Source organism: Trichoderma evansii, assembly GCF_050947405.1.
Source record: "Trichoderma evansii strain SZMC 28006 chromosome Unknown GGI43scaffold_6, whole genome shotgun sequence".
In the NCBI taxonomy this organism is placed as follows: domain Eukaryota; kingdom Fungi; phylum Ascomycota; class Sordariomycetes; order Hypocreales; family Hypocreaceae; genus Trichoderma; species Trichoderma evansii.
In genome coordinates this window covers 1,275,548-1,299,244 of record NW_028145200.1, presented here as the reverse complement: position 1 = coordinate 1,299,244, position 23,697 = coordinate 1,275,548, and the positions used below count along the sequence as shown (strand labels likewise).

Sequence of the window (23,697 nt, the reverse complement as noted above, 5' to 3'; positions counted from 1 at the left end):
CTACCGACGGTATATACATTCGCCAGGGTGCGGTGCCGACGCACCGGCTTTGGGCTATGGGAATGCGAAGTTGCGGGCGGCGGGCGTGAATAAACTTCAAGCAAATGGGGAAGGACTGAGATTTTGGAAAAGCTGCATTTTTGAGTTGATCAGGCTTAAGATTATTATAACAGCCTAATAAAATGAACCACCCCGCCATGTTTCAAGATACAATATTGTTTCTTTCGGACATGCGTCTTTATGAGACGTGAAACAAATACTATCGGAGCCTCGGTTTGCACCATTGCCTACGGATAACTTAACGCTAGAGTTTTCAATATCCCTGCTCTAGGCAGAAGTCAATGCCAGTTTACAGATGCATACCGCTTTATTGCCAATATTTGTGGCGAGGCTAGAATCGGAAGGATTACGGAATTGAATCGGGAATGTCGGAAAAATTACCATTCACGGAGATTCCAAATGACATCGTAACCCATTAAGGACTCTTGCATCGAACGTTGCTGCGAATATTACTAGGACCAGCTGTCAGTTGGTAGACCCACTCGAATAGCTTTTTGCCCTGATTATATTCGGGGGCGATTTTGCGTGATTGGTGGAATACGGCAACCGGATATGATGCCAAGTCGAAACATCAGCTAGCAGCAGTGCGTAGTTGTACTCCGAATAGAGTAGGACTTGTGTCAGAAAGTAAAAAGATCTTTAGCATTCGCATAATCTTGTTTCATATAAATATTCAACTTTGTTGACCAACTCCCATAGATAGTGTTCAAAGTGCAATATACAGGCGCTGGAGTAAGTAAAATAGTTTTTTTTTTTTTTTCTTCCCTAATCAGTGTCTCGGTTCTGGGTTTGCTGATTTACCCCAAAGAGACAATTGAGTAGTGCCACCATTACCATTATAAACAGCTGACACAGATATACCTAATCAACATTCATGCTTACATAGCTATAGTATGTAATGCAGTAACTATATCGGGTAATACAGAGAATCATACTATAATACGGAGCATCTTTTCCTCTAAAATCTTTGTCTCGCTGCCGCCCTGGCATTTGTAGCGCGGTCCCCCAAATGCGTGTTAGCATTATTCAGCTGTGTTGGCGGCTTCCTCTGGCAGATTAGCTCAAGGCTATGCCCTCGAAAAATCCCGACCATAGGGGCATGCAGCACGCCAGCACGCTAAGCCGGCCGGATGTTATAGTAAGGTAGTATGAAATTATGCTTAGTCTGCAGGTCCCAAGGAGCGTGCCAAGCATTGCCTGTTCTGAAAGCGCTAGGAATGCGTAGCTGATGAGATCTGCATGGTTCCTGGTTATGTTCGATCTGAAGGTCTTTAAAATGCCCTCTTTATAGACCATGATCATCATATACAGAATGCTGCGCCAAGCCGCCGAGTTCAATTACCTTTGGAATAAATAGAGTGAAAAAATTACGACGAAATTGTGGTTTACCAGCTACAAAAGCAGTTTAATAGCGCTACTTGTTGATTTAGTACTCCTTGTCGTTCAAGTAAAATGGCTGCATCCTGCTAGAGCCTCCAGTGGGCTTGCTTCGACTTATAGAAGATACTTTTGCAGCTGCTTTGGCATGAGCTAAGACGAAGAACAGCCTAGATTGGATTGTTAGCGTTCAGTCGGTGTGTTTGATGGCCGCAAGGCTCGTATTCTAGAATTGTCGGAATATATTGCCGTAAAATACTTAGGCAGCATATTGAACTCTAGTCTTAGAGTGCTGTGCATAAATGTGGCTGACTCGAGCTATACAGTCCCTGTCTCCGTACCGATGAGAGGCATCTTCAAAGGCAATGAAGATTGGAGAGGATAAAATAAGTCAAAGGTTCCTAAACCCACTCTTAGTAAGTGAGATGCACCTTGTTTACTATCAGTAGCTGAAATCTCACTTAGCCCCATAGTTTAGCGCTATCGATACTTACCTAGGAACATGAAGATTACAACATAACATGACGATGTATTACAACGTAACAACATAGAAGGTATATAATAGGACATCAGATATAATTACCATCAATATCTATTAGAGTAAAAAATAGACTATAATATTTTTCCCTAGCCATTAAAATCACTTTTATGTCCCTCTTTTTCCCTTCTTTTCTCTTCTACCCCAACACTAGCTTTTCAATATAGGAAAATATCGGGTAGGTTTAGAAGGCGCATGGCCCTAAAAATAGCCCATTTGTGAATTGCTCATTTGGGATTATCAACAAGATAATTCCCGGCTCTTAAATATGAAATCTCTTCTTTGCTGGCATTCGGAGAACAGAGGATTAGAAACTGTTATGCGGCTTTTCTGTCCTTTCGTCCTTTTCCCTCTTGCGTTATTTAATGATTTAACAAGACCGTGGACGGAATTTAGTCCTTGGGATTGAAGTCAATCAAGCTACTCTAGCAATCCATTACAAAGCGTACAATTGCTTGTATCTGTATTTCCCCAAAACAGGAAATTTGGCCAGTCGGCTATTATCTCTCCCTAAAGAGGTCTGAACCTCAAATTTTCACAGCCGTAGCCTATTACATCATTATAATCTATTCTGTATCTATACATGTAGCTTTTTGAACGCAGGATTCAGCGGGATCCCTTGGCTTACCCACGGTTTTATCGCGAAATTTGCCCGTTTTTCTCCGCAGCCCTTGATTTGCTGCATCGCCATGCGACAGGTGACAGAATGGCGGAAGATCTCGGAGAGCCGTATACTTTTACAGATCTTCTTTAAAGCTCCTAATCCTTCCTAGAAAACGCCAGAGGTATCTGACACTTAGTTTCTAGCCTTTACAACGATAAACATTTTTATTTATTTTATTTTAGTATTTATTTATTATTTTTTTCTTTTCTTTTCTTTTCTTTTTTTTTCTTTTTCATTTTTAAATTTTGTTTAATTTTTTTTTAAAAAAAAAAAAAAAAAAAAAAAAAAAAAAAAAAAAAAAAAAAAAAAACATGTTCGCGCCCGTGCAGCGCGTCACAAAAGTCCTCAAGCCACAAACTGTTGCATTAAGTGCTACACTCGTGTTTGCTGGCATAGCTGGTGGTGCATACAGCTTTAGAGTATACAATCGATTTATCCGAGAATACCAGACATATATTCAACCGGAGATAGGTGTGCCAGAGTCACTTAAAAACTCAAACATAGTCCGCACCTTGGTCAATCCTCACAACCATGTTGCCATGGGAGACTCTCGCTCAGTCGTTTTGACAGCGCCCCCAGGATCTGAGACGCCATCACAAGAAGCAATATTAAGCTCACTTGTCAACGGCTTCTTTTCAGGCCCGGTTTTTATGCCAGAAAGAATAGCACTTTGGCTTTTAGGACTTCGGTTGGTGAATTTTGAAGGTCAGTTTAACAACAGCAGTGATACTCTCCACAGCACTCATAAATATAATGAATAGGTCTGGTACCAACAGCACAGCCCATCTGGAATACATCACAGCTGTCAAATAATCAGCTACCCGCCAAAACAGCTATATTATGGGGATGTTTCCAAGTCGCCGATATTGAACTATCGAGCTCCTCGGGTGGAGATAATACAAGTATGGTCGATATTGTCTTCGGTAAGAATCGAGGGGAATTTGCTGGCTGTCATCGGTTTTCTATCAAACAACTCGAGGCAAAATCTCATACCCAGAGAGAGCCTGCACAATTTCAGATACAGCTAGAGTGCATTGTCTGCAATCCAACCGTTAATAAGCCAATTGGTATTAGCTTTCTGGGAGGATTTCATACCATATATGCAAATATGCTTTTTAGGGACGCTGTGGCAGAGGCAAAGCACAAGCTAAATCTTAGCAGTGCGTAATAAATGCCATGCCGAAAAGTGAAGTTTTTCTAGTAAAAGAAAAGTTCACAGTTTGTAAAACTAATATGTACATTAAACACACTCCATTTCACAGTTAGCGACCATATACATTTCAACTCTACATAGATTTAGAATAGATTTGGGCTCAGAAAGAACAGTGGGAAAATAAAGTTGGCTACTTGGTTCACTTTCTCCATCAGATAGCCAATATATCACAACAAGCACAATATTTCGGGACATAGCCGAGTCGAAGTCTAGTTAACTCTAGCTTGCTTAAGGAAGACCAACCAGAGATTATGATTAACTTCTATTGAACTAAGGCTTAAAATAAAAATATCTCTATAGCCATCATGTTGCGAATTACACGCTGTGTTTCATTATTCCATTTGGCTTTTTTGTATTAATGGTTTTCGGTCACCTCAATAACGGTTGACTTGAACTTCCGAGCAGAAATACGACGATTGAATAAGATGTCGCTTTCACGGTAAGTGCGGTGCTTCAGCTCAGGGAGGAAGAAGTAGGCCATAACCCAGCACACAACAGCAGTGCTTCCCCAGACGTAACCACATTTGCCCGCAAGATTCCATCCTGTGGGGTTCAGGAGCTGTGAGGCCAGGTAAATCATGGGAATTTCCGCAACATAGTAAGCAGCACGACCGACACCCGTGCTTAGAGCGCGAAGTCGGACCGAGGACGTCTCAGAAATAATCGTATAGGAGATGGGTCCCAAGCTGCCGGCAAAAACGAAAGAGATGACGATACCGAGAACAGCTTGGGCGTAGTTGGTTGCGTTGGTCTGCGGAATGGAGGCGCAAATACCAAGAATGAATAAGAGAGTAATGTTTGTAGCAGTTCCCCATAGATAGATAGTTCGTCGGCCAAACCACGCGGTCAAAAACCAAGAACAAGCGTTGGCAACAAATTGCAGACAGGAGTTGATAAGGTTCAGCTGGAAGGCACGATCGGATCCGATACCAGCTTCTAATCAGGGGTTAGCTATCTATACTGGGAGACATTCACAGGAAAGTGTGCTACTCACGCTCGAAGAAGAAAGTTGCCTGGTTGGCAATCAAGTTACCAGCAAAGTTCTGGGACGCGTACATCAAGCAGGTAATGGTTGTTCGTCGTAAATCAACGCCTTTGAAAAGATCAAGGAGCGTAGGAGAACCGCCCATCTGTTTCTCGATCTCAACTGTACGTTCCATCATGGCAAGCGTGTTTGCTGAGTTTTGTCCAGATTTACCGCCGAGGCGCTCAATGGAACGAAGAGCTTCATCTTTGCGTCCACGTCGAATAAGCCACCATGGAGATTCAGGAGCAATAAAGATGAGAACCAAGAGAGGAGTCTAGTCAAGTCAATACTCGTCTCTGCTGAATATGAAACTCAAGACTTACGGGGAAAATCCATTGAAGTGCAAGAGGCACTCGCCAGGCCCACTCATCATCACGCTTATTATAGCTAAGGGTTGCAGCCGCGACAATAATCGAGCCGATAGACCACGCCATCTGGAGAGTAGCTGTGCAGGCTCCTCGAAGGGCGAGAGGGACGATCTCGCTAGCATATGCAGGGGCGTTCGCAATGAAGAATCCCCAAGGGACACCTTCCAAGGCTTGTCCGACAACAAGCAGTGTAAGTGAGTTGGCCTATGAGATTTCAATTAGACATTGAAATAAACAAGTTGCCAGTGCTACTTACAAAGAAAGATATAAAGATCGTGGCGTTCATCAGAACAAGTCCCAGAATCGTAGTCCAGCGGTATCCGATTCGATTTGTGATAGGACCGGCCAGGAAAACACCGACGAAGGCCCCGCATTGACCGGATTGGAAGAGAGCACTCTGCCATTTGGTTGGAATCGTCCAACCGGAACCTTCAACGAAAACGCCGAATTGTTTTTGGAAGGCTCCTTGTGCGACAAAGTTGCCGTTCAAGAACATATCGAAGGATTCCATAACCTAGAAAGTATTAGTTGCTATATTAAGCAGACAATAGCTCGGGGATGAAAATTGAACTCACAATAGTAAAGCACATAATGAAAGCCCATAGGCACGCCCATGGATGTGTCTTCACTGCCTCCCAGACACCCATCTCATGCTCTTGAATTTCACCCTCGATGGCATCGCTGATGAGATCCTTGTTGCCAAGGACCTCTGTTGGAGCATCGATATGAGCTGCACCGAGGTGCAGGTCATCCTGTTTCTCACCGGATGACATTTTGACTTGGGTGCTCGCTGTCTCTCACCTGATTAATGCAATGTAACCTTGAAAGCAGAGCAGCTTTAATAGACAATAGAGAAAAGGCCAAGCATGGGGTTTATATATTTTGATATCCACGATTCTCGGCCTTATTCAATTCACGGTATCTTATATAATACGCGCTTCACCTTTCGAGGTTATGCGCGATGTTGCTTAGTACGCAGGCCAATATGCAGGTCCCTGTATCAGTCCGTTGATGTGATAGGTGCGCATCTGAAGTGCCAATAAATTTCCGCGCCTCGGCTTACTAGGGCAAGAGTTTCCTCGCTGAGGTCAGTGCCTCGTCGTCTCAGATTGGACCGCTTCTCCTGCTGAGGATCCCCATCCTTGCCTGTTTGGTCAATTGGCCAATAACTGGCCTTGATCGAGAGAAAATCCCCGTTTTCTCCGTATAGATTTGGGGAGAATCTAGCCATGACAAGTCAAGTGCGGGGGAACTAGACTCTTTGCAAGTCTGGAGAAACTCGACTACCCCAAGGCTAATGCCCATGGGGCTATGGCGAATGCTTTGTTGTACTCTGGGGTAGTGGTAGCTGCCTAACGGACCAAGAAAATTAACTCAAAAGACAGCAATAAAGTTAAAATTGACATGTGGTTTTACATCATGATCCAATGTAAAGAGACTAAAAGTTTGGAACTATTTTAGCTGAATGCTACGTATTACCCAAGTTCTGTTCCTCCGTCAGTTTGGCCGAGAGTCTCGTCGAGTAATATTATGCCTCACGCAATGCCCCCTGGCCTGACTACTACGAGGCGTAATCAGGTGGCAAAAAGAAAATCATATCTCTCTCATTTGATCGAACGATTCTTTGGATATATCCCCAATCCCCTCGCATGATCTTGATAGCAAATTGCAGGCAAACAGCATTACTCCGCATATGCGGAGTAAATATGGGCTCATGGGAGACAGTGGGGGTGGGGTGTGGGGGAGGGTCGATTCATGCGTACTCCAATTGCCAGCTGAGATGAATGCAACGTTTTGATGGAAGGAAAACACGTTTATTCGGGAGCAACGATCTCCAAAACTATAGTCTCATTGGGTGGCAATCTAGATAGACTATTCAAAAATTTCGACTAGCGTATCATCCAATCCTAGCTCAAAACGACTCCTGGTTTGGTTCTCCGACAGGGTGTAAAACTTGCCTTCGAGAATTGCATTTTCAGGCTGTGAAATCAGAGCTTGAGTATTGGCCAAGTCTTGTTCTAGAGCAGCTGTACTTGGGTTGTTTGCGTTCATTCCCGCTTTGGTAATATTGATTCCGGACAGAGGAAATAGCGAGATTCGGTTAGCCAATGCATTAACAGCCTTTGTTAAATCCGCAGCATTATCGTAATAGTGGTTTGCCCAGCCTGTAGCAGCTGCATTAAGCCCGTCGATATTGTTCCCTGTCAAGATGTATTCAAAAGCTCTGCCTCTGTTTACTAGTTTATCCATGAATTGAAGCCCCCCAGCACCCTGAGTAATGCCAAATGCGATTTCTGTGGCTCCAACGCGTGTCTTTGGGCCTGCAAATCGCATGTCCATCTGCACTAAGAGCTCATTTGCAGCGTCAAAGCCCTGTCCATTAACTTCGCCGATAATATCGTGGAAGTGATGTTCCATAGTAATTTCGTACAATCAAGATACATTTCAAATGTAGCGTTTTTTTCTTTTGTTTTCGGCTCCATAAAGATCGTTTTGTCAAGATGCGCAATGAAGAACTCCGGATCAGCACTGTCAAAAATGACAACCTTTGGGGGAGTCTTGGTTGAACTTCCGGGAACAAGTGACGTGAGGAAGGAGTGCATATCCGTTGCGAGCTTATAGTCGAAAAGATTGATAGGCGGATTGGAAATTGTTGCTCTTGTCACGCTACCATTTGTTTGGAAGGAGATGGTACCGTAACCTGGAGAAGAAGGTCGAACTGCTTCACCGGAATTTCCAGAGCAAAGGTTGAAGCATACGAGAACAGCGACGCGAAGAAAGCGAGATAGGATGCTATCCCAAATTTTGTCCTTTTAAGCGCCATCATACCCAAAAAGCGTTTGATAAGGATTATAAGATGCGTTGTATTATAAGAAGTATCCTATGCTGTACACCACTTGGTAAAAGTGTTGTGTTATAATTATAAAAGAGCTGAAGATGTCCAACAATTCTAATGTACAGCGAGAGAGTTATATAGAATTTCGAAATCCGATATAACCGCTATGCTAACATCTCGGTTCCACTTTCTGCTTAACAATAGATAATAGATGATGTATTCCTTTGTTTAATAATCTTCACAGAGCCTGAGCAAACGGATATATTACTGAACAGTGCTCTGAGAGTTGATCTTGTATCGAATCTCACACGCGAAAAAATACTAACCAACTACGCTAAGGAGTGTCTCTGCTTAAACTACGTTATTGCATTAAGTAGCAAACCTCATTGTGCTAAGGCATATCCGCGTACATTTTGTATACGCGAATATAAGCCAAGGAAAGTCACATCATTATTAGCAATAACAGTTCGATTTTCAGGAGCACGCATAGACATGGCATAATAGTACTGCAAATTCGGCAATACGTGGGTCTGCGATTTACTTGTACTCCTATCTTAGCCTAAAAATGCCAGATCCACGTACTGCCCGAATGGCTGTGCTTCGTAACTGAGGAGAAGGATAGTGCATCTATTTCGCCACAAGCAAGCCTTAATTGTTGGTACAGAATTATCCATGACATTGGACAGAGCGTAGCTAGGTTGTAGAACTCAATAGATTTCCGAGGCCCGAGGCAGCTTATAAATACTGAGAGAGACATTAAACTGCTAAAATAACTTACCATATTCCGTTTATGGTGGGGCTTTTTCTTCCAAGCTTGGGGCACTTTCAGACGCTACATGCTTGACTGACGTAGTAATCATCTCTGTTCTTTGAATAGCTCGTTTCTTACGACATGAGCGTCTTCTGATACGTTAAACATAACGTAAAGCTATCAGAAGGTTTAAAAAGGAATATACAATAGCACCTGGCGGGAGGTAGCATCATAATTACCTACTAGAAAATTTGAGGGATCCTAGTCCATTCCTGACTGCCGACATTTTCCCCTTAAAGCGGTGTAGGTAATCGGTAGGATCAAATTTGCTGAGATGAGCGTGGCCTTTCTAGGGTAAATGACGATCACGTCTAGTGAAACGCACCACACGTGTACCGAACGAGCACACTGCATGTACTTCGTAAAATATCTTTGGTGTTACGACGATAACGATAGGCATAGTTCAATCAGTTGATGCTTCAAGAAAGCAATTACTGTTTCTCCGTAGGCTGGATATAAGTTCTGTCATTAGTGGTTGCGATTCATTGCTAACGGAGCCATCAGTAGCCATGTGGATACTTTTATCTGAACGGTTGCGTTTGCCGAAAATTTCCAAGGAGAATAAAGCTATGACGAAATAAAACATTGTCATGTTACATAATGACAAAAGTAATCTCTAAACTGACTTGGTACATACATACCTTAATACAGTAATCCGCCAGACCGCCATGACAAGCCTACTTTCAGCTCGTATTCCGATCCCTCCTGTAGCGCCTCAGCTGTCAACCCTGCCGCGATCCTCAGCTCGCCGCAAATTGCCGTCGCTAGCTGTTTTGGGGACTGCCATCGATAGCCGCCGCCTTCCTGGAAGAAGTATTAGTGTTCCTACTAGATTTATTAATACTCCATTTGTCGCCCGAAGGGGAGAGTCAATTCGTTTTCGTGGTAAACTCGCCCGCGGCCACCCAGCTACGAATGATGCTACAGAGAGGATATATCTGACAACTATTGCTGGAGGATGAGCTTTTCTGTTAGCACATAGGATTCGTCCGCTTGCATACTGATAATTCCTTTGAAAGAACACAGTAGCCAATGGATGGTAGATCATTAGAGGAGCGACTTGTCTCATTTGCTATAGAGGGCATCCCGTCTGTGAGAAGCCACGGCACATGTACTAAGGCAAAGGCACAAAGTGCGTCATGGATGATGTCGCCGGCTTCCAACAGAATGCTATGGTCCCTGAGCTAGCAAGGCATGCACAATTGGCGATGAAGACTATAAGAGCACGAAAATTAGGCTCTGTAATTCAATGTTTTTTTTTTTTTTTTTTTAAAAAAAAAGAGAAGAGCATTATATACTTTTTCTCTTATCAATCTGCTTCCAAGTTCAATGATTGCGAGGACAGGAAATATCGTGTCTGAGATTTGGGAAGCGTTTTTGAAGATCGTTGCGGGGGCTTCACGCAATTGGCTTTGCAAAAGTGCCAATGTCATAGCTAAAGGCAGCCTCCGAAAGTGGGCGATGAAAAATTCATAACAGCAAGGTATATGATCCTTCAAACACAGCTTTTCTCTAGTCCTCGGAGTTCGGACAAACTGCATATGTTTAAGTGTACGGCGTGGAGGAAGATGCGCTGTTTTTTATGAGATTTCGCACCGATTAAATCGATAGTAGCGCGAAATACTAACGCGAACTTGGCGAGACCAGCTGCAAATCCGCCGAGGATCTCGAAATTTTGTCGTGAGGAAGACGATGGAGCCGTAGGACGGCGATTACTGCCCGATTCAATGGATTTGGAGCTGGGATGTCAACACACTAAGGCAAGAATCAATGCAAGGGCTCTATAACAGCCAAATATTCCGGTAGCCTCGACCGTCTTTAGGCACTGCTCCGTGGCAACACAGCAAGTAATTGGTCTTATGTAAGGAGCAATTGTATAACTAATAATGTTTGTACCACATAAAGGTGTATCCGCTTTTCAACCAACAACTATAGTAGATGAATCGCCCTCTTGCTCAACTGCAGTTGTTTACCTACATACATCTATTTTTGACTGACCTGCCCAGCCACAAGTATGCGTCTCTTTGGTCTCGCCCTACCGCTGCTCCTGCAGTCGGGAATTGTTAATGCAGCCTATACCTTGAGCGAGGTTGAGGCTCAGATATCATCATACCTTGCCCACAATACCGCCCGTACTGTGGTATCCACTCCTCCATCTGGCTGCCAGCTAGCAGTAAGCTTCTCTAACCCAGAATGCCAATCTTTACAGTATTAACGCATATCTTAGTGCGGCTTCCTAGCCTTCTCCTTGCCGTCGCACCTGTCGTATCCCAACAGCTCAACGTATGAATTCGAGGAATCGCGATACTGGGCGCAACAGCAAGCTCTCACTAGACCTTCTTGTCGATTGTCTCCCGCATCTCCAGAAGAGGTTTCTTTGGCCGTTCTAACCTTTCGAGTCACTCAGTGCAAGTTTGCCGTCAAAAGTGGTGGGCATGCTGCTTTTGCCGGCGCCTCGAACATTGACAATGGCGTGACAATCGATCTTATCAACCTGAACCAAATTACGCTCTCTTTAGACAAGACTCGGGTCTCCGTTGGCGCGGGAAATATCTGGTATGATGTTTACAATTATCTCCAGCCTCACAATGTTACTGTGATTGGCGGGAGGGTATCAGCTATTGGCGTGGGAGGTCTGACTTTAGGAGGCGGAATGTCGTTTTTTTCCAGCCAGCATGGATGGGCATGTGATAACGTCAATTCTTTTGAGGTGCTTCCTACTCTGCATTACGATTAAGAAGAATTGAAACACTAACGTCTTTATGAATAGGTCGTGCTTGCAGATGGCTCAATCCGCCAAGTCAGCTACTCGTCCCAGTACTCTGATTTGTACTGGGCGCTTCGCGGCGGAGGAAATAACTTTGGCATTGTAACAAAGTTTGATCTCGCAGCCTACCCCCAAGGTGATCTCTGGGCAGGCTCAGATACGTTTCTGTATACAAATGAGACGGCAGCTGCTATCAACGACGCTTTCTATTACCTTGGCATTAACGCTCCCTCGGATCCATATGCTCAAGTTATCATTGCATACGCTTATGCGCAGTCGGAAGATCTCTTCGTTATTGCCTCAGACCTACAATACACACAGCCAGTCGCCAATCCTCCAATTTTACAAAATTTTACTTCGGTTCCCGGTGCTATTGCCAGCACACTCCGCATCACAGACCTCTCCAATCTAACGGTCGAATTCAATAATTCCAATCCAGGTGGTTTCCGGTATGCTTTCACAGTTTAGGGACGACTTGGCCGCTGAGCTAACCTATTTATGACAGACAAACATACTGGACCTTTACAGTTCAGAACAATGCCGCTCTAATGGCCGACATGATCGCAATTTACATGGAAGAAATCGAGTCTATCAAGAGCGTTGCAGGCATTGGGCCTTCCATCATCTTTCAGCTCATCACTACTGATATGACCAACCAATTTTCCAAGAATGGCGGCAATGCACTTGGACTTGCTGGTCAAGGTCCCCTGAATCGTTTGTAACTTTCTTCTTTTCACACTCTCCCTCCACTAACCATGGTAATAGTCATAAATGTCGACATATCTTGGTCCAATGCTTCGGATGATGATAAAGTACTCGCAGCTGCTCAAAACATTGTCAACCGCTCTGTCGCTGTTGCAAGTTCAAAAGGCCTCGATCATCCATACCTTTACCAAAACTACGCTTCTTATCAGCAAGACGTCTTTGCTGGCTATGGAGCAGATAATCTCGCAAAATTAAGATCGATAAGTACTAAATATGACCCACAGCGAGTATGGCAGAAGTTACAGCCAGGATACTTTAAGCTAGGATGATTAATATTCACGATATCTAACTTCCATTATATAATACAAACGATACCAACTCTTTTCCCATCGTAGCTCATGTATAGATTGATTCTATCTAAAGAAGTAGAATTAGACTAGAGGCCGCAGCGCGTCTATCAACTCCGTTTTGCCATAGTGAACTTTGCTGAGATCAGACTCAACATCGACTACACCGCCGATATTTTGGGCGTCATTGGCCTTAATTAATAGTTTAGCAAGAGTTGGGCTCATTACCCGCTCAAACGTTTCCTTCCGTTCAGAGCGAGGAACAGCTTTCACTTGAATTGTCTGCCCCAGGAGCTCGCTCAGAGCCGCGGCCGCGTCATTGGCGCTATACCGACGTGGTCCTTCGGCATGGATAATTTCAATATCTTCGGCGGCAGCGGGTCGCAACAAGATGTTTGCAGCAATCAAGCCAAGGTCTGGAGCCGAGATGGTAGGGAATAGCATATCAACCGGATCGTGAAAGCTTGGCAGGATACCAGACTCTTTGTCTACTGGGATAGCTCGTCCTCACCCTTGCATATGTTCCGCAGATCGTAGAAACACTTTCTTGCCGGGGATTTTGCGCGGCACATTGTCGGCATCCCAATGTCATTAGTGATGTGAGCACCATAGTCAGAAACTGCGAGCACACGTTGTGGTCGCGCCTCTTCGAGCACTGTGGCAAGGCTTTCAATAGCTTGTCTCATTTGTTCGGCGGTGTCCTTCAGCTGTGGGGCTGGCGGAAGGATAACTTGAACTGTATCTGCACTACCGATTGCCTCCGCCAGAGCTTTGGGATCCTGCAAGTCGGCTACAGAGACCTCACACCCTATCTCACGTAGCTTGGCTGCTTTTGATGCATCGCGAAGAATTGCTCTGACCGGCTTGCCCGCCTCACGTAGTGCCTTTGACGTTGCAAAGCCGACCTTTCCGGTAGCTCCAACAATCGCAAACATTTTCAATGTAATAAATAGAATTCGCTAACAAAAAATCGATGTAAACGCAGCAATGCTGTATTATATGAATCTTGAAATGAAGGAGGGAAGAATTGGTGTTTTCGCTGTCGTTGTGCTTAGCCTCTTATTTATGCGCCGCTTGTTTGCTCTTTATATCTACATGTAAAATCTATTAGTAGACAGCTCATAGTGAGTCTCGGTTTTTTATATAACTATTCTAAAGCCGATGAGTAGAATGAAGTTTTGTTGTTCAACTGCCAGCGGATTAGCACCTGAAATGATCTAAACCCGACGCCAATGATCTAGGACAGCATTTCTCCTCGGAGCTGCTGTTACAATGTATGGAAAGTCGTGCAGTTAAAGATTACTGATAGCCTTTTTAAGTGCCGCTACACTTGCGCTCTCCGCCTTGCGCTATCTCCGCCACAGTTTCTAAATACGAGAATCACACCAAAACAATTGTATAATAATTGGTTTGGCCATTGGTAATGCTTTATAAACAACACGGTGGAATCTAACACTATACAATATCTGCTTGCTTGAGATGGCGCTCAAATCATCCGTTTAGCATTCACATTCAAACATGCCAGAAACTTTTAGCCTTTCTGTAGGCAAACAATAGTAACTAGACATAAAAAGGAATAAAATAGGAAATTATTTAAATACTCAATACTTTGCACAAAAGAGTATGCGTACAAATTCTGGATATTTATAAAACGCTTGAATTGTCATGCAGCGTGTAAAATACCTACAGTGAGATATTGAGGTCCATTATACCTTTCCTAATGCTGAAGAATGCGGGCTAATGAGCAACTTTTGCATATCTCAAGAATGGTATTAAATTCATGAGTCTATTATACAAATATAATAGCTCGGTTGTATCATAGCAGAGGCCTAGACTATTCAAGAACTAGCCGTCATTGGCTAGACTAAATAGTTACTTGGTTTGTTTTCACAACGTGGCCTCGATAGTCGATGGCATTTGTTCTTCTTTTTCCTATTACGTATATATACATAGAAATATTACATGCTGGTCTATAAGTATTGCTAAGGTCTATAACATCTTTCCAATCTGGGACTATTCTAACTAGAATTCCATTATTAATGCTTACACGGATAACGTGATTATCATCTCGCCATCAAATAGTGTATATTCCTCTTTCAGCCAGCTCTTGTCAACGTTACATTGAAAGCAGCGTTTGAAATCTTAGCCAGCTTGCCTCCTTTTCCATAGCTGAATATAAAATCTCCAACGCTTTTAAAGTCATACGCGGCTCGATCTAATTCGAACCAGGACTGGCAACTACCATTTATCCATACCAACTTTGAGTCCTCTGCTGAGTTTTCTTTAGAAGTGGTAGTATCATAAACAGCGCGCCATGACCTTTGAGTATTGCCGTTTGAACTTTGACTGACGAGATTTGTTGGATACAATTGAGCGCTGACATAGGAAACTTCGGCGATGGACTCTGGGGTTGCTGAGAGAGCGTCAAGGCTATACAAGTCGGGGTGATGAAGCACATCAAAACCTCGCACGATAAATTTCTCCATCGTCAAATTATTTTCTGTGTCGACATTCAACGTAATGGTGGAGTTCGTTGAATCATCAGTGTACGTGCCATTTAGCGCCTCCAGTGAGGTAGCCTCAGCCCGCCCCGCCTTGTCAACCGCTGGAATGAGCTTTTCGACAATGGCGCTGAAAATTTCGTATGGCATGTTTTCGCTGACTTCGGCACCAGCAACAAGAAGTACAACCGAGATATCGAAATCAGGAATCAACCCAAACATGGCATGATAAAGGCCCAAGTCGCCACTCTTGGTATATAAGTCAACAATACGGCCATCGGCTGTTAACTGGTCACTCCGAAGAATCTCCCAGGGTGCGCCAACGGAAAATCCCAACGAAGAAGTGTGACTATGTGGTTTCATCCACTCCCTAGTGCGGCGTGGGCTAAGAAAGCGGTTGTTTAGGATACCCTCAGCAAAAGCGATTAGATCTGAAGTGCTTGAAAACATGCCGCCGGCACTAGAAATGGGTTAATACAATCGTCTGCCATATTTTGGATAGCAAGATTGAGGAAAGAGACTTCGTACCTTTCGAAAACACCTAAAGTAACATTCCATGTACTTTCTCCCACCGGAACAAAACCATTTTCTGAAAATGATTTTACAAATCCGTTAAACGAAGAGCTGTTCATGCCCACAATGTCGAAGATATCGTTTTGGATGTTGTCAATATAGCTCTTATTAGTGGCGGCATCAATAACCATTCCAAGGAGAGCAAAGCCAACGTTAGAATAAGAAGGGCTTGTATATGGTAGATATATTGGGTCTCTTTGTTGTAAATCTTTGACAAGATCACTGTTTGTACACGGTGGAGTGCCGGGAAGCCCTGAGCAATTCGGGCCGGTGCCTTGAGGAATAGCTGGTAGCCCAATCGTCTGCCACAGTGGGATAGGAAAGACTCCCAAGTCCATAGCCGCTGTATTAAAGTTAGTTTTTAAATACGACGATGAAAGAGAACAAAGAGTTCAAAGAGCTCTTACTATCAGTGGCAAGACCAGAAAGATGAGACATCAAGGAATCGACAGTTATATCTTCCCATGTGACTGCCTCTGTAGAACCGGTGGTGTCCTTGAGCTCAGGGATGTATTTAAGCACTGAATCGTCTGTATGAATAGAACTCGATTGCAAAGCTGCTAATGCAGGAAATATCTTCGACAAGCTTCCCACCCGAAAGATCGTATTGTCATCGATGGATGAAGTGCCGATATCTGAGAGAACTGGGGGTGTAAAGTGATAGCTGAACAGTGGTCCATCTTCATGTATGGATTTAACCATAATAGAGATACCGCTTGTGTTTAGCTTTGAGCTGAAACTTGAATCGATGGTTGACTTGAGTTTCTTATTAGCCAATTTGACTGCTTCATTTTGGCTAGGAGCTTGTGGTGGTGGAAGAACAGCTCCAAGAGGTGGACATGAGCTTGCTATGACAGACGAGAATAGAGGAAAGACAGCTACCGCTGTCGTGGATATAGCAAAGTATTTCATGGCTGGGTGCAATATGGCGATTAAATGAGTTGTGGAAAAGTGTGAAAAGACTAATAGAAGTTGAACGAAATGAATATTGTTTGGAAATCTGAGGATGGTGACACTAATTTATAGGAACTGGTTTGATGGTTTTAATACTCGAATGATAAAGAATACGACGATATTATATATCTAACTCTGGACTACGACGCGTCAACAGTTAGAGATGCTAGGGGAAAGAAATAAGCGCTAAGTTAGACAAGGACACCAAGCCTCAGGGGATATCAAATACAACTGACGCTGTCAAAGTGGCTGAGATTGACGGATTTCATAAAAAAAGCCTGATCCTAAACACATGTAGTAAAGTGGCCATTGTAGAAGGCTTGAGAAGATTTGTGGAACAGCGAGGGCCCTGTTACTTCGGTGGCGCCGCCAAGCCAGTCGTCTTAAAGGCTCCCTGCCTAACTCATTGGCTCGGACTGGACCCACTATCCAGCAGGATGCTCATGCCACTAGACCTTGAAACTATCGATGATGTCTTAGGAGCCGGTTCTGGTAATGATGCATGGTGACCGGATCTTTCTTGCCATTTAAAATTCTAAGCCAATATCCCTATGTTGGATCGAGGTTAATTTGCAAAAGGCGCATAATAGGAGTAGGAGGCGGCCGTCATTTAGTTGTAAAATGACTTATCGTTCCAGAAGGATTGTGCACTGCCTTTGGGGATTTTCCTAGGCTAATAAGCTACGTAGCTACGTAATCTTGATATTGCTATTTATACATACAATCCTGAATATAATCTTTTCGCGAATTGAGTGCATTGGTAATACAAAATGTGCATATCTGCACGTATCATTGGTTGATCATGTGTAATTAATTGTTTTATTCACCGGCAGATAAACCCCAGCATCGTAGCCACCGAAGGATAGCACTAATGCACGGTTTACTCGTACTTCTTCCTTTAAACAGGAAAACATAGTACCATTGAAGTGAAAATACGAAGTATATATCTATGTAAATATCATGGGTTATAACATCTTCGTTCAATTTAGTGCACGGCCTACGCTTGGTATAGCTAGAAGCAGGTATAATTTTGAGCCTGATGTTTTAAAATGAAAATGTGCTGGCGTGTCTCTCCAATGCTCTTATGTATTAAACAAGCATTCCCTATAGTCTCTCTAGTCTTTGTGGCCTTCATACTATAGATTACCGTAAACCTAGCAAAGAAGATCTGTCTGATAATCTTTATAGCAAGCTCGACCGCCAGAAAATATGACGTATCGAAATTTTGGAATATTGTTTAAATTTTCTCTTTTATTTTTAATAGAGAGAGTAAAGAATGTAAAGTAGATAATGCTTTATTGCATATATTGCCCACTGCAGCTAAGGATTAAGACACTTGAATGCAGTCATTACCGGTTAACCAGGTTGATTATAAATAGCAAATGACAGATAATGAACATGAAATTTCACAACATCCAAAACGGAAATTCCAACTGAGGCAAAAGATTTAAGAAGTAATATTGTATTGTCGATAATTCCTATTTCCTTTGATGCATAGCCATATCTAGCTACGTTAATCTATACATGAGAGAAAAGCACATATAACTCAAATTCTGGCTAGAGTACCATAAGATCCATTTAGCCATATTCATCCGGGTATTCCAAAAAATTTATGGTTAAGAAATCTCCGACCGCTTACTTCTCGCTATTTGCCGGCTTACCTTATCCATCTCCATTACGACTGAATATGTTTACAATATTAATTGAGGCACGTGGTCCAAATATGTTCTTGGCAAGGCGGTTAATTTGATCACCTTCTACTTTCTAATATGGCTAATTTTGCGGCAAAATAGCCCCTCTGGGATGTTTAAATTCAAGCTTAAATAAGAAAGTTTAGTTTCACGTAATAAAGCTTTGGATACAACACAATCTTCCCTTCGTCCAGTATGTCGAATTCATGTTATGGGAAATAAGAAGCTATTACAAATGTCTTCAATACAAATTTGTAAGACCATACTCAAATTTATCCAACGCGGCTATTTATTTATTGCATGTAGAAGCTAAATAGTACTCTCCCCATAAATGCTGCTCTTCTGAATTATAAATTGCCAACCATTCTGCTTTCATTGGGCAACAGCAACTGGCGTCTCTACAAACTTCATCCTCAAAATGAGTTAATATTTGTACCAATATCACTAATCACCACTCTTCATCTGTTAGAAGTATTTGATTCAATCGGCTACAATGAAAACAAGCCTTGTGTTTTGCCTTTTGGCACATCTTGTAGCTTCTTTACCAGCCGAATTTATTCAGCTAGAGCCAGAACTGGCCGCACGTCGTGCTAACATCACCGAGCGAACAGCCGATCTAGAAGATCGACAAGCTTCTGTGAGCATCGATCAGCGCTTTAAGAATCGAGGTAAAATTTATTTCGGAACTGCCACTGACCGTGGCCTACTCCAACGAGACCGAAATGCAGCCATTATCCAAGCCAATCTTGGGCAAGTGACACCAGAAAATAGTATGAAGTGGCAGTCGCTCGAGGCCAATCAAGGCCAGTATAATTGGGGGGATGCAGATTATCTCGTCAATTTCGCGCAGCAAAATGGCAAGGTTATACGTGGGCATACGCTTATTTGGCATTCCCAGCTCCCCAACTGGGTCAATAATATCAATAATGCAGACACTTTGCGCCAAGTGATTCGTACTCATGTCTCGACTGTGGTTGGGAGATATAAAGGAAAGATTCGCGCATGGGTGAGTTTGACATGCTCCTGGTTATGGCTGTCTTATTAAATGCATTATAACGTATGGCATCATTATGCTGAGTGATAGCTGATCTGTATTCCAACAGGACGTGGTAAACGAGATTTTCAACGAAGATGGAACACTTCGCTCTTCTGTCTTTTCTAGATTATTGGGCGAAGAATTTGTGTCCATTGCATTCCATGCTGCTCGAGATGCTGATCCGTCAGCCCGCCTCTACATTAACGATTATAATCTTGATCGTTCTGGAAGCAGTAAAGTTAATCTAATGAGATATTATGTCGATAAATGGATTTCTCAAGGAGTTCCAATTGACGGCATCGGTATGTCAACAATCCTTTTACGGCCCTTTACATATTTTACATCAAATTGTCATGAGTAATGCTGAGTTAATAATATTCGCTGTATAGGAACTCAAACTCATCTTAGTGCTGGAGGAGGTTCGTCTATACTAGGCGCTCTCCAGCAGCTGTCTACTGCACCCGTTGCCGAATTGGCGATTACTGAACTCGATATCGCGGGAGCACCATCGAATGATTATACAGCCGTAGTTCAAGCATGCCTAAGTGTCTCCAAATGCATTGGCGTCACTGTATGGGGTATTAGTGATAAGGTAAAGAAGTGCCCCTTGTTTTATTCCGTTTAAGATTATGCATCTAACATAGTATAATAGGACTCGTGGCGTGCCAGCACCAATCCCCTTTTATTTGACAGCAACTTCAATCCCAAGGCTGCTTATAATGCCATTGTCAACATTTTGTAATAAGACATACACTATTGTATGTACAAAATTTTATAACTACAATTTGTTCTGAATGCCATTACTATACACTATAATATTTGCATTGCATTTGCATGAGTGCTCAGCTTTATCAACATGAAACATTGTTGCACCAAATTTTCCGCTACATCATACCTATACATAAAATTCATAATATATATTTCATCCTGAATCGGCTAATCCGGATGTGAAATGCATTATATGCTTAAATATGTAAAAAATAAGTCGTTGATCAACCATCCATTGCAACTCTAAGATCTTTAATTTGGTACTGGAATGCCACTCGTTGTCGCACAAGCCGCAGGACCAAGTTCTCCTTCGAGCAGCAAGCTCCCAATTTTGAAAGCTGGCATCTCTATAAAGTCGGTTTTTGCAGGGTGGTGTTTAGGACGCCAGTGAAGAGTACCATATCTCAGCCAGTGGGCATATGTGCCAGGAACGTTGTCGCTACCTTCGTGTGTCCTCCAAAGAGAGCTCAAAGTCTGTCCCAAGACTCTAATGATCATTCCCGTTGCTAACTTCATGCCAAAGCTTTTGCTTAAGCAATCCTCGACAATCTTGCGCGCAAGTCTTTGATCATCGCTTTCTTCTTCGTCGCCCTTCGGAATGTGTAAAGACATGAGTTCGAATTGCTTGGGGCCGTTCCATGCGGTTAGTTCGTTGATATGCTGGGATCCAACCATGTAGTTGTATGCGTAGACGTGCTCTGCCACGTATTTAGGGCCATCCCAGTCATCTTCAACATCAATGAGGCCCATGACCATGGTGACGACATGTCCTTGGATGATATAGTCCGTCAACATTTTTGCAGTTTCTTCACGACTATACGTGATGCCATCCTCTTCCATCGTATTCCCAGTGTCCATAAGGGGCAGTCCTTTCAATAAAGGGCTTGCATGCATTCCCTCAGTACTTGTCTTCCCCGTCCATAGTGTTAATAACAGCTTATGGCACCTAAGAAAGAAAGGATTGTTTCGTCTCGAAGCCAGGAAGTAATTTGTCATGCTGCGATCTTGGGCGGCGCCCGTATTATATGTTAAAATCTCATATGGAGAATTCGAATTGCCGACAGTTTCGCTCCATACGCTATCGAGGTCTCCAATCTGAACCAAACCTACGTCTGCGTAGACGCCGCCGTATTTTAATAGTAGAGGAAACCTCACAAGATCTGATATGTGCTGGTTCCGGTGATGGCCGCCGATGGTGCCCTCTGCGAAGGCCTTTGGAAATACATCTGGATCTTGTACGTCGAGATAATTTGCCACGTTCAGAGAGGAGCCCGGTTCAACATCCATAACACGCACAACCCATCCCTTCTTGGAAAATCTCCTGTGCCAGTTTCGAACGGTGCGTTGATGGTAGCCGTGCATTTTCTGGAATCCGCTATTCCAAAAGAACCAAAGGTTCTTCTCGTCTGTTACAGGCTTAGGATTAAGAAGGTCATAATCCACTTCAGCATCAGACCGAAGATCTAGCTCATCATGAGGAATAGCATCGACGCCGTCTGGTATGGGGTATGAAAATGAGTCCATGATGGCTTAAAAGAAAGAGGCTAGTAACAATAAACTAGTAAAAATAAACAGATAAAAGGGCTTTCTAAATGCAATGCGCTATGCGTCGACCAAAGGCCTTAAAAAGATTGTTGTGCAGATGTAGATGAAGTCGAGAAATTGTCGAGATATTTATTCGATCACCAGAGGTCTCTTTGGCGCTAAATCGCTTAGACGGCAGCGGTTCCTGAGGAGCCAAGAAGCTAGGTAAGGAAGTTCCCCGCTAGTCTGACTTTCAGTGGCGATAACCACCCCCAGGATGAAGGGCAACATCAAATTATGGCTGATAATGCGGGGCAAGCTGCGCCCATTTCTCTCAGCAATGAGTCACCAAGGGTCCCGCAACTATTCTAGACGACCTATAGCGATGCCTCTGTTCCTTTCAATTCGCTTAATTGGCATATTAAGGAAAGAGTCATCACTGAAAGGGGTAAGGTTACAAGAGTCATTTTCAAGATCTTAATTAAGATCTAGACTAGAGACTCGTTATAGTCAAGCAATTTGCGGCATCTTGCGTTCAGTTTCAGTGTGACTCTAACCCGTAGCGGAAAACTCTGTCCAAGAGTCAAAGACCATTTCTAAGCACTAATCTTCAAAGTAGCACTTGACGGCAAGAGTCTCCACCCGATAGTCCTCCAGCGCTGTATTCGCAGAGTCGGCCTCTCCGCCGCTACGGCAGCGACATTGTAACACACCGTGTTGACAAACGCTATGCAATAGTAATTTTCAAGCATGTGCAGCCCTAATTCTACCAACATAGGCTTCCGACACGACTTCAATCCATCTAAATACTTGGTGGTATAGAAGTGCATACAAAGGGACAATCATCCTAGTCATCAATATGATCACCACTACAAATAATTTTGGAAATAACCTAAATGTCCAGTAGGGATAACGCTTTGTTCTTATTCACAAAACAGCCCGTTGTTTTTATAAGACTGCTTGCATTAGCAAAGAAACACCGCTCCCAGCACGAGATTGCCAGCATTAATAACACTTGCTAAGAGATGGTCTCTTCTGATAACTTAAATCCTCTTTTCTACTTATAAATCTTATGCTGTATTTATCAAGGTAGCCTCAATGTTTGCTGGCCGTGGCTGAAGAAGTCAGCTAGATGACAATTAGTGGAAAGTTTGGCGGTATTCGTGGGGCTGGAACAGTACGACCATAGCGTAACATAATGGCCTGGGGTATCGTAGCAGCAGCATTGTGGTACGCGCAGGATGATAGTACCTGGCATTGTAATGCTGTGAAGGATAACCTAGATTAGAAGAGCTAGCAGAGGTGATTCGGTAAGAATCCTATTTTTTACAGAGCATGTATCTATCCAAAGCTCGTGCAGATGGTGTGTTTAGAGTTCGATATACATGCTATTGTCAAATACCTAGTCAGATTGCCGTTGTGAGCTGTATTCCTGGGTTGATATTAGTGCAAGATGGATGGTGCTTAGCTTATAAGTCTAAAAGAGTTTGGAGAGATGCGGGTATCTGAAGGGATTATTTTATCTTGAGAAGTATCCATTTGATGGCTAGATGTTGAAGGCCATACTGCAATATATGCATGTAGATAGAGACTATATAAAAATAAAGATGCTTAAACTAACTCATAAGCTTCTTGAAGCTGTATCTCTGCTCGAAATGGTTTTTATAATTATTACACGCGTTCTGACTAGGCAAGTACTCTAACGTCGTAATGTAGACGACTACCGGATGTCGTCACCATTCTACGAATTATGCCCAGCCAATCAATCACAACTTAGATCAAGTAGCTTCTGAGGGCCACAAAGCATTATAGTATTGTTGTAAACTATGTAATGAAGGCTGAATAAAGGATTATACAGGGCCCGGTGCCATCCATATAGAAGAAAGCACAGGGGGGGCAAAAGAGCATGGAAATCTCAATGATGGGAGCATAAAATA

The 23,697-nt window shown here is 43.1% G+C and overlaps 9 protein-coding genes across 9 annotated transcripts; 3 read left to right on the top strand and 6 right to left on the bottom strand.

Annotated features, from left to right (window-relative positions):
• Positions 1-2,928: 2,928 nt before the first annotated feature.
• Positions 2,929-4,059, top strand: GGI43DRAFT_401573 (uncharacterized protein). The gene is made up of 2 exons (XM_083205598.1): positions 2,929-3,344; positions 3,401-4,059. Exons 1-2 carry the CDS (start codon positions 2,951-2,953, stop codon positions 3,805-3,807), a joined length of 801 nt encoding a protein of 266 aa, XP_083062302.1. The 5' UTR covers positions 2,929-2,950; the 3' UTR covers positions 3,808-4,059.
• Positions 4,060-4,207: 148 nt separating this feature from the next.
• On the bottom strand, positions 4,208-6,044 carry GGI43DRAFT_433293 (general substrate transporter; the record flags this gene model as incomplete). The annotated part of the gene is made up of 5 exons (XM_083209724.1): positions 5,823-6,044; positions 5,504-5,761; positions 5,203-5,451; positions 4,847-5,153; positions 4,208-4,788 (listed from the first exon to the last, which is right to left on the bottom strand). Exons 1-5 carry the CDS (start codon positions 6,018-6,020, stop codon positions 4,208-4,210), a joined length of 1,593 nt encoding a protein of 530 aa, XP_083062301.1. The 5' UTR covers positions 6,021-6,044.
• A 965-nt stretch (positions 6,045-7,009) lies between these two features.
• On the bottom strand, positions 7,010-7,665 carry GGI43DRAFT_433291 (enoyl-CoA hydratase/isomerase family protein; the record flags this gene model as incomplete). Its single annotated transcript, XM_083209723.1, has 1 exon — positions 7,010-7,665. One exon carries the CDS (start codon positions 7,663-7,665, stop codon positions 7,120-7,122), a length of 546 nt encoding a protein of 181 aa, XP_083062300.1. The 3' UTR covers positions 7,010-7,119.
• A 3,166-nt stretch (positions 7,666-10,831) lies between these two features.
• On the top strand, positions 10,832-12,760 carry GGI43DRAFT_336114 (FAD-binding oxidoreductase). The gene is made up of 5 exons (XM_083202054.1): positions 10,832-11,067; positions 11,122-11,604; positions 11,665-12,110; positions 12,167-12,375; positions 12,427-12,760. The coding sequence occupies exons 1-5, from the start codon at positions 10,909-10,911 to the stop codon at positions 12,693-12,695; spliced, it is 1,566 nt and encodes a 521-aa protein (XP_083062299.1). The 5' UTR covers positions 10,832-10,908; the 3' UTR covers positions 12,696-12,760.
• Positions 12,761-12,797: 37 nt separating this feature from the next.
• GGI43DRAFT_433289 (uncharacterized protein) lies at positions 12,798-13,302 on the bottom strand (the record flags this gene model as incomplete). Its single annotated transcript, XM_083209722.1, has 1 exon — positions 12,798-13,302. The coding sequence occupies exon 1, from the start codon at positions 13,155-13,157 to the stop codon at positions 12,798-12,800; it is 360 nt and encodes a 119-aa protein (XP_083062298.1). The 5' UTR covers positions 13,158-13,302.
• Positions 13,153-13,722, bottom strand: GGI43DRAFT_433287 (uncharacterized protein). The gene has a single exon (XM_083209721.1). It carries the CDS (start codon positions 13,646-13,648, stop codon positions 13,202-13,204), a length of 447 nt encoding a protein of 148 aa, XP_083062297.1. The 5' UTR covers positions 13,649-13,722; the 3' UTR covers positions 13,153-13,201.
• Positions 13,723-14,620: 898 nt separating this feature from the next.
• Positions 14,621-17,044, bottom strand: GGI43DRAFT_401564 (serine hydrolase domain-containing protein). Its single transcript, XM_083205597.1, has 3 exons — positions 16,195-17,044; positions 15,743-16,130; positions 14,621-15,674 (listed from the first exon to the last, which is right to left on the bottom strand). Exons 1-3 carry the CDS (start codon positions 16,697-16,699, stop codon positions 14,810-14,812), a joined length of 1,758 nt encoding a protein of 585 aa, XP_083062296.1. The 5' UTR covers positions 16,700-17,044; the 3' UTR covers positions 14,621-14,809.
• Positions 17,045-18,601: 1,557 nt separating this feature from the next.
• GGI43DRAFT_401559 (glycoside hydrolase) lies at positions 18,602-20,401 on the top strand. The gene is made up of 5 exons (XM_083205596.1): positions 18,602-18,686; positions 18,739-19,438; positions 19,536-19,770; positions 19,858-20,060; positions 20,121-20,401. Exons 2-5 carry the CDS (start codon positions 18,926-18,928, stop codon positions 20,208-20,210), a joined length of 1,041 nt encoding a protein of 346 aa, XP_083062295.1. The 5' UTR covers positions 18,602-18,686; positions 18,739-18,925; the 3' UTR covers positions 20,211-20,401.
• On the bottom strand, positions 20,402-21,885 carry GGI43DRAFT_401557 (uncharacterized protein). Its single transcript, XM_083205595.1, has one exon. The coding sequence runs from the start codon at positions 21,758-21,760 to the stop codon at positions 20,489-20,491; it is 1,272 nt and encodes a 423-aa protein (XP_083062294.1). The 5' UTR covers positions 21,761-21,885; the 3' UTR covers positions 20,402-20,488.
• Between the last annotated feature and the right edge of the window lie 1,812 nt (positions 21,886-23,697).

Bases quoted from the DNA above. Each gene is read 5' to 3' on its own strand.
- GGI43DRAFT_401573 (XM_083205598.1), top strand. From the start codon at position 2,951: ATGTTCGCGCCCGTGCAGCGCGTCACAAAAGTCCTCAAGCCACAAACT. The intron at 3,345-3,400 runs GTCAGTTTAACA...TATAATGAATAG, and splicing joins TCGGTTGGTGAATTTTGAAG to GTCTGGTACCAACAGCACAG.
- GGI43DRAFT_336114 (XM_083202054.1), top strand. From the start codon at position 10,909: ATGCGTCTCTTTGGTCTCGCCCTACCGCTGCTCCTGCAGTCGGGAATT. The intron at 11,068-11,121 runs GTAAGCTTCTCT...CGCATATCTTAG, and splicing joins CATCTGGCTGCCAGCTAGCA to TGCGGCTTCCTAGCCTTCTC. The intron at 12,111-12,166 runs GTATGCTTTCAC...TATTTATGACAG, and splicing joins TCCAATCCAGGTGGTTTCCG to ACAAACATACTGGACCTTTA.
- GGI43DRAFT_433287 (XM_083209721.1), bottom strand. From the start codon at position 13,648: ATGTTTGCGATTGTTGGAGCTACCGGAAAGGTCGGCTTTGCAACGTCA.
- GGI43DRAFT_401564 (XM_083205597.1), bottom strand. From the start codon at position 16,699: ATGAAATACTTTGCTATATCCACGACAGCGGTAGCTGTCTTTCCTCTA. The intron at 16,131-16,194 runs GTAAGAGCTCTT...ACTTTAATACAG, and splicing joins TTCTGGTCTTGCCACTGATA to CGGCTATGGACTTGGGAGTC. The intron at 15,675-15,742 runs GTACGAAGTCTC...ACCCATTTCTAG, and splicing joins ACTTTAGGTGTTTTCGAAAG to TGCCGGCGGCATGTTTTCAA.
- GGI43DRAFT_401559 (XM_083205596.1), top strand. From the start codon at position 18,926: ATGAAAACAAGCCTTGTGTTTTGCCTTTTGGCACATCTTGTAGCTTCT. The intron at 19,439-19,535 runs GTGAGTTTGACA...GTATTCCAACAG, and splicing joins AAGGAAAGATTCGCGCATGG to GACGTGGTAAACGAGATTTT. The intron at 19,771-19,857 runs GTATGTCAACAA...TTCGCTGTATAG, and splicing joins AGTTCCAATTGACGGCATCG to GAACTCAAACTCATCTTAGT.
- GGI43DRAFT_401557 (XM_083205595.1), bottom strand. From the start codon at position 21,760: ATGGACTCATTTTCATACCCCATACCAGACGGCGTCGATGCTATTCCT.